The following is a 12,500-nucleotide window of genomic DNA, read 5'->3' as shown; positions in this document are numbered from 1 at the left end:
GTAACAAAAACGTGCCATTATTATTTTTACTATTATTAGTAGTTATAAATATTATTATGACTAGGATTATTATTAAGGACATTTTTTAAATATATGAGTTTATGGACATTGTGCACTCTATATAATTCACCATTTTGAACACCAAATTCAGCATCCAACTCATTTTCATTTAAATCAGTTTAGGGAGTAATTGCGTTAAAGAAGTCATAAAAATGAATTGTCCAATTGTATACAAGGGGTATTTAAAAACATTACCAGATTAAAAATAACTACAGCGACATTCTCAAAACCAAATATACTGCAATCTTTTCAATTGGTTCTTCAAAGTTAGTCATTTTTCATGTTTTTTTTTTTAATAGTCCATCCTGTGTTCTATATGTTCACCTGCAAGACTTTCCCTTTTTAAAACTCTCACTACTCAAGCGACACAACAATATCATCTTTGTGACTCATGTGTGTGCGCTGAGCAAACATTTATTGAACTCCGAGCGTCTCCACTGAGCGCCACGATACTCTTTGTCATCGTACGCCTTTACAAGCCTGTGTCTCGTCACAATGATTGATTGTAACGCGGCAGAAAGACACAGCTGAACTTACAGCAAATACAATAAGGAGCCCAACCTGTGGAATATACAACGAACTAGTAATACTGTCCACTAAAGACGCTGAGATCATTATCCATGCGTTTGTTACGTCTCGCCTCGACTACTGTAACGTATTATTTTCGGGTCTCCCCATGTCTAGCATTAAAAGATTACAGTTGGTACAAAATGCGGCTGCTAGACTTTTGACAAGAACAAGAAAGTTTGATCACATTACGCCTGTACTGTATATACCTTTATATACATATATACATACATATATACCTATACTGGCTCACCTGCACTGGCTTCCTGTGCACTTAAGATGTGACTTTAAGGTTTTACTACTTACGTATAAAATACTACACGGTCTAGCTCCATCCTATCTTGCCCATTGTATTGTACCATATGTCCCGGCAAGAAATCTGCGTTCAAAGGACTCCGGCTTATTAGTGATTCCCAAAGCCCAAAAAAAGTCTGCGGGCTATAGAGCATTTTCCGTTCGGGCTCCAGTACTCTGGAATGCCCTCCCGGTAACAGTTCGCGATGCCACCTCAGTAGAAGCATTTAAGTCTCACCTTAAAACTCATTTGTATACTCTAGCCTTTAAATAGACTCCCTTTTTAGACCAGTTGATCTGCCGTTTCTTTTCTTTTTCTTCTATGTCCCACTCTCCCTTGTGGAGGGGGTCCGGTCCGATCCGGTGGCCATGTACTGCTCGCCTGTGTATCGGCTGGGGACATTTCTGCGCTGCTGGTCCGCCTACGCTTGGGATGGTTTCCTGCTGGCTCCGCTGTGAACGGGACTCTCGCTGCTGTGTCTTGGATCCTCTTTGGACTGGACTCTCGCGACTGTGTTGGATCCATTGTGGATTGAACTTTCACAGTATCATGTTAGACCCGCTCGACATCCATTGCTTTCCTCCTCTCCAAGGTTCTCATAGTCATCATTGTCACCGACGTCCCACTGGGTGTGAGTTTTCCTTGCCCTTATGTGGGCCTACTGAGGATGTGGTAGTGGTTTGTGCAGCCCTTTGAGACACTAGTGATTTAGGGCTATATAAGCAAACATTGATTGATTGATTGATTGATAAACAAGGAGACTTGGACGAGAAATCTCAGTCTTGTTCTTTTTATAATACACACAATAATTGTGTACTTTATGTTTGTATCCAAGCCCTTTGTTGCCGTGACACCGTACATAACGCCCTTGTGGGATAAATAAAGGAATATTTCATATTATAAAAAACTCAACAGTGCCTGCCGGTGGCAGGGTCGCTGACATTACAGAATCAAGGCCAGGTCCAGCCCGCGAATGAATGACCTATGGCCCCCGGGATGATATATGATTAGTATTAAGAGCACCCAGCATGGACGAATAGAACAGACAAGTCATTGTTTTGTCTGCTCGCGGAAAACAAAACATCCTAAACTACGATTTGACTCCCTCGAATAGCCTTGACGCTGTGGAAACAGGACCAGGCTGTACTGAAACAACACCCCCAAGGACACCTCAATGATGGACGCTTTTGACCTCCTTCCCTCCTTAACGACACCTGGAGTCGAACTTTTCAGTGTAAAAAACATTACATCATCACACAAACCCCCACTCCACGCCTTCACCACCGCTTTTTTCCCCCTTCAAAGCAGCGGTCGCCTTCCAGGGCCCCAACTACCCGCCCCTCTGTTGAGAGTTTGTCGTGACTAAATGTAACGTGTTTATGTGGGCATTGCATGGAGGGTTTTTTCCCCACTCCAGACTGGGCCTCCTTAGGAGCCCAGTCTAAATTGTATTTTTTTTGACTCATCTTTTTCCCCAGCCTTTTACCTTTTCCCACCTTTAACGGGGTGCCTCGTGGCGACCCATCAGCGTTCCTGTTCTGTAACCTTGTACACTGTTTGTCTAATCTTGAACGGGTTTGTGCTGAAAACAAAGTTTTGTTGTACTTGTGCAATGACAATAAAGACCGACTTACCTACCTACCTATTAGAACCGGCCCGCAGGCCACAGCCGCCTGCTGCTGTTTTGCATGCACCAACACTCCATCAGTGTTGGCGCAAGGAATCTTCAAAATCCATCAAGTAATAAAAATGGGGTCCCACAGTAAATTATCGGGGTCCACTTTTTGTAACCATTTTGAATGAATGAATGAAATGGGGAATTTTCTTTAGGGGCTCCGTAGAAATAACCTAAGAATACAAGCTTCTTTACTCGAAAAATAATTTTTTGAAAACAAAGGATGGATTATCCTGTTATAACTTACATTCTATATTTTGGAAAAAGGTATTTCATAAACGTTAATTCATTAAAAAAAACAATACAAAAGAAAAAAAAATTGTAAATGTATTCAGTTATAAACATTCATTTACTTTCTTCTTTCCTTCATGGATCTAAACTTTACCGCCGCCGGTATTTTTTCCCCTATATTTGTATTGTAATATTTTCAGAATGTGTTTGTTCGATTTTTGGCCAAAGTAAGGCAAAGAAACCAATCTGAAGTTGTCTTTATTTTAAAAAAATCAATGCTATGATTACTTAACCCTTGTGTAATGTTAATTTTGTTGTTACTCAGCCAGCATTTGTGGGTCTGATGGACCCGTTGCATTTTGTGGCGTTTAATGCCTCACAATCAAACACTTTTATGTTAAAAATACTGACCAGATGTTTATTGGGATAAGGTAAACATCTGTTCAGTGTATGAACGTTGCATGGAAAATGTCTCTGCCAGTTTCTGCATCCCACAGGGATTCTTCTTTTGGGTTTCTGCACCTGCGGTTCTCACATAAGGTTGCAGCATTGTCAACACTGTCCGCTCTCATTTTCTCGCACAATTTGTTCAGTGTTTTGAAATAAAAGTGTTTGATTTTGCACAATTGATCCTCTGATGGACCCGTTGCATTTTGCGGCTTTTAATGCCTCACAATCCAACACTTTTATGTTAAAATACTGAACAGTTTATCCCAATAAACATCTGTTCATTAGTTTTAACATAAAAGTGTTGGATTGTGACGCATTAAAAGCCACAAAATGCAACGGGTCCATCAGAGGATCAATTGTGCAAAATCAAACACTTTTATTTCAAAACACTGAACAAATGTTTATTGGGATGCGATAAACATCTGTTCAGTATTTTAACAAAAGTGTTTGATTGCGAGGCATTAAACAGCCACAAAATGCAACAGGTCCATTAACCCACAAACACAGGCGGAGTAACAACAATATGAACGTTGTAGGGAAAATGTCTCTGCCAGTTTCTGCATCCCACAGGGATTCTTCTTTTGTGTTTCTACACCTGCAGTTCCCACACAAGGTTGCAACAACATTGTTTATCAACACTGTTTGCTCTCATTTTCTCGCACAATTGACCCTCTGGTGGACACTTTTAACGCCTCACAATCAAAACACTTTTATGTTAAAATACTGAACAGATGTTTATTGGGATAAGGTAAACATCTGTTCAGTATTTTAACATAAAAGTGTTTGATTGTGAGGCATTAAAAGCCACAAAATGCAACGGGCCCGTCAGACCCACAAACGCCGGCTGAGTAACAACAATATGAACGTTGCACGGAAAATGTCTCTGCCAGTTTCTGCATCCCACAGGGATTCTTCTTTTTGTGTTTCTGCACCTGCGGTTCCCACACAAGGTTGCAATTTTGTTTGTCAACACTGTCTGCTCTCATTTTCTCGCACATTTGACCCTCTGATGTTTTGTGTACCTACACTCTGTCCTCCTCCTGTCTAGGCCTGCTGTGTGTGTGTGTGTGTGTGTGTGTGGTACACAGAACTCCAAATTCCACACTTCTATTAACCCCGGGTCCAGTTGAACCAGACATCTTATATGTATTAGAAATGTGTAGGGGAGTGTATGGTGTGTGGTCATTAAATATGGTTTCTGATATATGTTCTTCATAGAAAATGAGCCAAAGTCAGTGAGTCTCAGTTTGAAAAATGTATCAATTGTATCATGTTTCTTTTGATAAAAAATGAAAACGGGTCCCACGGACCCGAACACCACACACACACAAATGTAAATGTAACGAAGTGTATGTAGCATGTTGCTACCCACCTCTGCTGAGTGATGACGAGGCGTCAACCTACCTGCTTGCGAAGGCTGTCGAGCTCCACCTCCAGAGCCTGCAGGAAACGTCGCCTCTCGCTCAGCTCGCTCTGGGCCATGCGCAGCGCCTCGTTGCTTTCCTTCACCTCCGACTGCACCGCGTCCAGCTAGACCAGGGGTCGGCAAACCAAAACGTTAAAAGAGCCATATCGGAACCAAAATGCAAAAAAACTAATTTTTCTGGAGTCGCAAAACATGAAAAGCCGTATGTAAGTGTACGTATATACTTGTACAAACCCCGTTTCCATATGAGTCGGGAAATTGTGTTAGATGTAAATATAAACAGAATACAATGATTTGCAAATCCTTTTCAAGCCATATTCAGTTGAATATGCTACAAAGACAAGATATTTAAAGTTCAAACTCAAACTATTTTATTTTTTTGCAAATAATAATTAACTTAAAATTTCATGGCTGCAACACGTGCCAAAGTAGTTGGGAAAGGGCATGTTCACCACTGTGTTACATCACCTTTTCTTTTAACAACACTCAATAAACGTTTGGGAACTGAGGAAACTAATTGTTGAAGCTTTGAAAGTGGAATTATTTCCTATTCTTGTTTTATGTAGAGCTTCAGTCGTTCAACATGTCGTATTTTACGCTTCATAATGCGCCACACATTTTCGATGGGAGACAGGTCTGGACTGCAGGCGGGCCAGGAAAGTAACCGCACTCTTTTTTTACGAAGCCACGCTGTTGTAACACGTGGCTTGGCATTGTTTTGCTGAAATAAGCAGGGGCGTCTATGAAAAAGACGGCTTTTAGATGGCAGAATATGTTGTTCCAAAACCTGTATGTACCTTTCAGCATTAATGGTGCCTTCACAGATGTGTAAGTTACCCATGCCTTGGGCACTAATGCACCCCCATACCATTACAGATGCTGGCTTTTGAACTTTGCTTCGATAACAGTCTGTATGGTTCACTTCCCCTTTGGTCCGGATGACACGATGTCGAATATTTCCAAAAACAATTTGAAATGTGGTCTCGTCAGACCACAGAACACTTTTCCACTTTGCATCAGTCCATCTTAGATGATCTCGGGCCCAGAGAAGCTGGCGGCGTTTCTGGATGTTGTTGATAAATGGCTTTCGCTTTGCATAGTAGAGCTTTAACTTGCACTTACAGATGTAGCGACAAACTGTATTTAGTGACAGTGTTTTTCTGAAGTGTTCCTGAGCCCATGTGGTGATATCCTTTGGAGATTGATATCAGTTTTTGATACAGTGCCGTCTGAAGGATCGAAGGTCATTCAATGTTGGTTACTGGCCATGCCGCTTATGTGGAGTGATTTCTCCAGATTATCTGAACCTTTTGATGATATTATGGAGCGTAGATGTTGAAATCCCTAAATTTCTTGCAATTGCACTTTGAGAAACGTTGTTCTTAAACTGTTTGACTATTTGCTCACGCAGTTGTGGACAAAGGGGTGTACCTCACCCCATCCTTTCTTGTGAAAGACTGAACATTTTTGGGAAGCTGTTTTTATAGCCAATCATGGCACCCACCTGTTCCCAATTAGCCTGCACACCTGCGGGATGTTCCAAATAAGTGTTTGATGAGCATTCCTCAACTTTATCAGTACTTATTGCCACCTTTCCCAACTTCTTTGTCACGTGTTGCTGGCATCAAATTCTAAAGTTAATGATTATTTGCAAAAATGTTTATCTGTTTGAACATCAAATATGTTGTCTTTGTAGCATATTCAACTGAATATGGGTTGAAAAGGATTTACAAATCATTATATTTACATCTAACACAATTTCCCAACTCATATGGAAACGGGGTTTGTGTATATATTATATAATGAAGGCAAGACATAATGTGTATATATTAGCAATATTAGCCTACTATCAAAATGACTGTGTCTTCAGGGAACCACTAGGGCGGCCCTAAAGAGTCACATGCTGACCCCCGAGCTCGACACAAACACTCTATTATCCATCCATCCATCCATCCTCTTCCGCTTATCCGAGATCGGGTCGCGGGGGCAGCAGCCTAAGCAGGGAAACCCAGACTTCCCTCTCCCCAGCCACTTCGTCTAGCTCTTCCCGGGGGATCCCGAGGCGTTCCCAGGCCAGCCGGAAGACATAGTCTTCCCAACGTGTCCTGGGTCTTCCCCGTGGCCTCCTACCGGTTGGACGTGCCCAAAACACCTCCCTAGGGAGGCGTTCGGGTGGCATCCTGACCAGATGCCCGAACTACCTCATCTGGCTCCTCTCCATGTGAAGGAGCAGCGGCTTTACTTTGAGTTCCTCCCGGATGGCAGAGCTTCTCACCCTATCTCTAAGGGAGAGACCTGGAAACTCATTTGGGCCGCTTGTACCCGTGATCTTATCCTTTCGGTCATGACCCAAAGCTCATGACCATAGGTGAGGATGGGAACGTAGATCGACCGGTAAATTGAGAGCTTTGCCTTCCGGCTCAGCTCCTTCTTCACCACAACGGATCGGTACAACGTCCGCATTACTGAAGACGCCGCACCGATCCACCTGTCGATCTCACGATCCACTCTTCCCTCACTCGTGAACAAGACTCCTAGGTACTTGAACTCCTCCACTTGGGGCAGGGTCTCCTCCCCAACCCGGAGATGGCATTCCACCCTTTTCCGGGCGAGAACCATGGACTCGGACTTGGAGGTGCTGATTCTCATTCCGGTCGCTTCACACTCGGCTGCGAACCGATCCAGCGAGAGCTGAAGATCCCGGACAGATGAAGCCATCAGGACCACATCATCTGCAAAAAGCAGAGACCTAATCCCGTGGCCACCAAACCGGAACCCCTCAACGCCTTGACTGCGCCTAGAAATTCTGTCCATAAAAGTTATGAACAGAATCGGTGACAAAGGACAGCCTTGGCGGAGTCCAACCCTCACTGGGAACGTGTTCGACTTACTGCCGGCAATGCGGACCAAGCTCTGGAACTGATCATACAGGGAGCGGACCGCCACAATAAGACAGTCCGATACCCCATACTCTCTGAGCACTCCCCACAGGACTTCCCGAGGGACACGGTCCAATGTCTTCTCCAAGTCCACAAAGCACATGTAGACTGGTTGGGCAAACTCCCATGCACCCTCAAGAACCCTGCCGAGAGTATAGAGCTGGTCCACAGTTCCACGACCAGGACGAAAACCACACTGTTCCCCCTGAATCCGAGGTTGGACTATCCGGCGTAGCCTCCTCTCCAGTACACCTGAATAAACCTTACCGGGAAGGCTGGTAAGGTCTATTATTAATATTATTATTATTACTTCTATTTGTTTTAAAAGGATGACGGCTTGACTGACCTTCCTTAAGTACCAAGCCTCGGCCTCCTCCTTGTTTTTGCGCGCGATGCCCTCATACTGGACCCGCAGTTCGGCCATGATGGCGCCCAGATCGGGACCGTGAGCTGCATCCACCTCCACGTTCACCTGCCCGCTGGCCAGACGGCCCTTCAGGGAGATCTTCTCCTGCAGGATGATAACAAAAAAAAGTTGTCATGTTCAGTGGTCTGGTATATGTTTTTGTTATTTTTAACTCAATGAGTTCTTGTTTTTGGTGCACTCTTGTTTGTTTTGGTTGCCATGGTGACATATTTTTTGGACACTCACCTGGCTCTAATCGAGAGACTATTCAAACCGCCTTTGCCAGTCAGTCGGTCTGGCGACATTGCTCCTTTCATACCTAGTTCACGCTACTCTGTATTTGCTGTGTTCATGCCATAGTTCATGCTGCTCCTTTTCATGCCACAATAAGTCTTGTTTGTTCCGAGCCATAGTTTATGTTTGTTTCATGCCACAGTTTTGTATTTTTTAACGCTGTAGTTTATGTTTGTTCCTATTTTGATAGTGAAGAATTAAAAATGTTCCTAACTTCACACCTGGTCCAGGGTAGTCCGTTTGCATCCCGGGAGAACAAACCCCGTAGTAAGCTGCGTAAACCCCCACCTCTTGACAAAAGTAGAGATGTCCAATAATGGCTTTTTTGCCGATATTGTCCAACTCTTTTAATTACCGATCCCGATATCAAACGATACCGATATATATAGTCGTGGAATGAACACATTATTATGCCTAATTTTGTTGTGATGCACCCTTGGATCACCACTCCAAGATGGCGGCCCCGCGTCTTGTCAGCCCCAGTAGGCAGTAGCGCTTGACGCTGCGTCTACTTATAAGTCTCACCTTAAAACTCATCTGTATACTCTAGCCTTTAAATAGACCTCCTTTTTAGACCAGTTGATCTGCCGCTTCTTTTCTTTCTCCTATGTCCCCCCCTTCCTTGTGGAGGGGGTCCGGTCCGATGACCATGGATGAAGTACTGGCTGTCCAGAGTCGAGACCCAGGATGGACCGCTCGCCTGTATCGGTTGGGGACATCTCTACGCTGCTGATCCGCCTCCGCTTGAGATGGTCTCCTGTGGACGGGACTCTCACTGCTGTCTTGGATCCGCTTTGAACTGAACTCTCGCGGCTGTGTTGGAGCCACTATGGATTGAACTTTCACAGTATCATGTTAGACCCGCTCGACATCCATTGCTTTCGGTCCCCTAGAGAGGGGGTGGGGGTTGCCCACATCGGAGGTCCTCTCCAAGGTTTCTCATAGTCAGCATTGTCACTGGCGTCCCACTGGATGTGAATTCTCCCTGCCCACTGGGTGTGAGTTTTCCTTGCCCTTTTGTGGGTTCTTCCGAGGATGTTGTAGTCGTAATGATTTGTGCAGTCCTTTGAGACATTTGTGATTTGGGGCTATATAAATAAACATTGATGGATTGATAAGATGTCTATGGCTATAATAATAAGAGTTTGATGAATGTTTCATTTAAAAAATGTTTACACTGTTTCCACAAGCATTATCGAGCTCTGCATGCACTTCAAAAAGTTGCTACACGGCTGTTAGGTCACGCTCGTCACCCTTTGAAAGTGCACTATTGTTTATGATGAACTCATCAGTAGATGTCCGATAATGGCTTTTTTGCCGATATCCGATATTGTCCAACTCTTCATTAGTGATTCCGATATCAACCGATACTAATATATGCAGTTGTGGAATTAACACATTATTATGCCTAATCTTGTTGTGATGCCCCACTGGATGCATTAAACCATGGGTGTCAAACTCTGGCCCGCGGGCCAAATTTGGCCCGCCGTGTAATTTCATTTGGCCCTTGAGGTAATACCAAATTAAGATTAGATCTGGCCCGCCGGTATTATACAGGGACGGTGCCGCTGTAACAACACATTTGCCAACCCTCACGATTTACCCGAGTGACTCCCGAATTTCACTGCCCCTCCAGAAAATCTCCCGGGGCAACAATTCAATCAATCAATCAATCAATGTTCACATATATAGCCCTAAATCACTAGTGTCTCAAAGGGCTGCACAAACCACTACCACATCCTCGGTAGGCCCACATAAGGGCAAGGAAAACTCACACCCAGTGGGACGTCGGTGACAATGATAACTATGAGAACCTTGGAGAGGAGGAAAGCAATGGATGTCGAGCGGGTCTAACATGATACTGTGAGAGTTCAATCCATAAGAGATCCAACACAGTCGCGAGAGTCCAGTCCAAAGCGGATCCATCACAGCAGCGAGAGTCCCATTCAGCAGGAAACCATCCCAAGCGGAGGCGGATCAGCAGCGCAGATATGTCCCCAGCCGATACACAGGCAAGCAGTACATGGCCACCGGTTTCCGAATTTCTCCCAATTTCCACCCGGACAACAATATTGAGGGCGTGCCTCGAAAGCACTGCCTTTAGCGTCCTCTACAACCTGTCGTCACGTCCGCTTTTCCGCCATACAAATAACACGCCGGCCCAGTCACATAATATCTGCGGCTTTAACACACATGACCAAGTATGCATTGCATTCATTCAACAGCCACACAGGTCACACTGAGGGTGGCCGTATAAACGACTTTAACACTGTTACAAATATGCGCCACACTGTGAAACCACACCAAACAAGAATGACAAACAGGTTTCGGGAGAACATCTGCACCGTAACACACGTAATACACCCCGCTACCACCAGACCCGGCCCCCCCAATTTTTATTTAAATTTTATTTGGTATGCCATTGATATTTTTCAATTATTATTGATAGGTTGATTAGCAACACTAAATGGTCCCTAGTGTGTGAATGTGAGTGTGAATGTTGTCTGTCTATCTGTGTTGGCCCTGCGATGAGGTGGCGACTTGTCCAGGGTGTACGCCGCCTTCCGCCCGAATGCAGCTGAGGTTGGCTCCAGCGACCCCAGAAGGGACAAGCGGTAGAAAATGGATGGATGTATAATTTGAAACTCGACTTTGCATGTCACTATAAAGTTATATAAGCCTTGCTTGTTCAATATTCAATGCCCAACTTGTTTGGGTCCCTATTAAAAGGTTAATTTGTTCGACCTTGGCCCGCGGCTTTGTTCCGTTTGAAATTTTGGCCCACTCTGTATTTGAGTTCTACACCCCTGCATTAAACAATGTAACAAGGTTTTCCAAAATGGAAAAAATGCCAACATGGCACTGCCATATTAATTATTGAAGTCACAAAGTGCATTATTTTTTTTTTAACATGCCTCAAAACAGCAGCTTGGAATTTGGGACATGCTTTCTCTGAAAGAGCATGAGGAGGTTGAGGTGGGCGGGGTAGGTGTATATAGTAGCATCCCGGAAAAGTTAGTGCTGCAAGGGGCTCTGGGTGTTTGTTCTGTTGTGTTTATGTTGTGTTACGGTGCGGATGTTCTCCCGAAATGTGTTTTGTCATTCTTGTTTGGTGTGGGTTCACAGTGTGGCGCATATTTGTGGCAGTGTTAAAGTTGTTCATAGGGCCACCCTCAGTGTGACCTGTATGGCTGTTGACCAAGTATGCTTGCATTCACTTGTGTGTGTGAAAAGCCGTAGATATTATGTGATAGGGTTGGCACGCAAAGGCAGTGCCTTTAAGGTTTTTTGGTGCTCTGTACTTCTCCCTATCTCCGTATTGCGGCGTTTTAAAAAGTCATACATTTTACTTCATGAAGCCAATATCGATCATTTCCGGTTTTTACATTTTAAAGCATTTATTGTTCAATTAAATACGGAACTACTGTGTATAAAACCTTTGAAAACGGAGACAATACTACAGCCCAGGTCCTGGACAGCTCCTGATGTGTGTACTATACCTTCAACTATACAGAAGCTATACAGCTCGGTTGGCATAGTGGCCGTGCCAGCAACTTGAGGGTTCCAGGTTCGATCCCCGCTTCCGCCACCCTAGTCACTGCTGTTGTGTCCTTGGGCAAGACACTTTACCCTACCTGCTCCCAGTGCCACCCACACTGCTTTAAATCTAACATAGATATTGGGTTTCACTATGTAAAGCGCTTTGAGGCACTAGAGAAAAGGCGCTATATAAATATAGTTCACTTCACTAAGGTGACACACCGATCGGTCCCCATGCAGTGTTTTGTCGTCTTGATGAAGCTGAAAGACAAAAGTTGTGTGTGTACACGCATGATCATGTGACAGCCACTTGATGTTTTTAAAGCCGTACGCCTGTGCAAACACCGCAGGTTTGTGTCTTCCTGTTCCAACCGATGCTTTGCTGATAGTCAAAACAAACAGGAGGGCGCTTTACTGCCGCCATCACCATGGTTACCTCAGTGGCCGACACACGGACGCACGTCACGTACATTGTTACCGTCACTCCTTTTTTTCCCATTTTCTGCATGGATGTTTGCATTAACAGCTGCTCTTTATTGTTATTGGCCTATTTGAAACATGCTAACTGTATGCATGTTTACGTTAGCACATTAACGTGCTAGCTTTTTTGAGCAAAT

General features: G+C 44.2%; 1 protein-coding gene across 1 annotated transcript in view; it reads right to left on the bottom strand.

Annotated features, from left to right (window-relative positions):
* LOC133549631 (keratin, type I cytoskeletal 18-like) overlaps nucleotides 1–12,500 on the bottom strand; it is a 57,930-nt gene that overhangs the window by 6,621 nt on the left and 38,809 nt on the right. Inside the window, exons 6-7 of the mRNA XM_061895259.1 lie at nucleotides 7,990–8,154; nucleotides 4,683–4,808 (exon numbers count right to left, since the gene is read on the bottom strand). Of these exons, the coding sequence (XP_061751243.1) occupies nucleotides 4,683–4,808; nucleotides 7,990–8,154 (291 nt within the window). The remainder of the gene's footprint in view (nucleotides 1–4,682; nucleotides 4,809–7,989; nucleotides 8,155–12,500) is intronic.

The sequence above is a fragment of the Nerophis ophidion genome, linkage group LG01 (assembly GCF_033978795.1).
Source record: "Nerophis ophidion isolate RoL-2023_Sa linkage group LG01, RoL_Noph_v1.0, whole genome shotgun sequence".
In the NCBI taxonomy this organism is placed as follows: domain Eukaryota; kingdom Metazoa; phylum Chordata; class Actinopteri; order Syngnathiformes; family Syngnathidae; genus Nerophis; species Nerophis ophidion.
The sequence above is the reverse complement of the archived record's forward strand: the minus strand, read 5'-3'. Positions and strand labels throughout refer to the sequence as shown.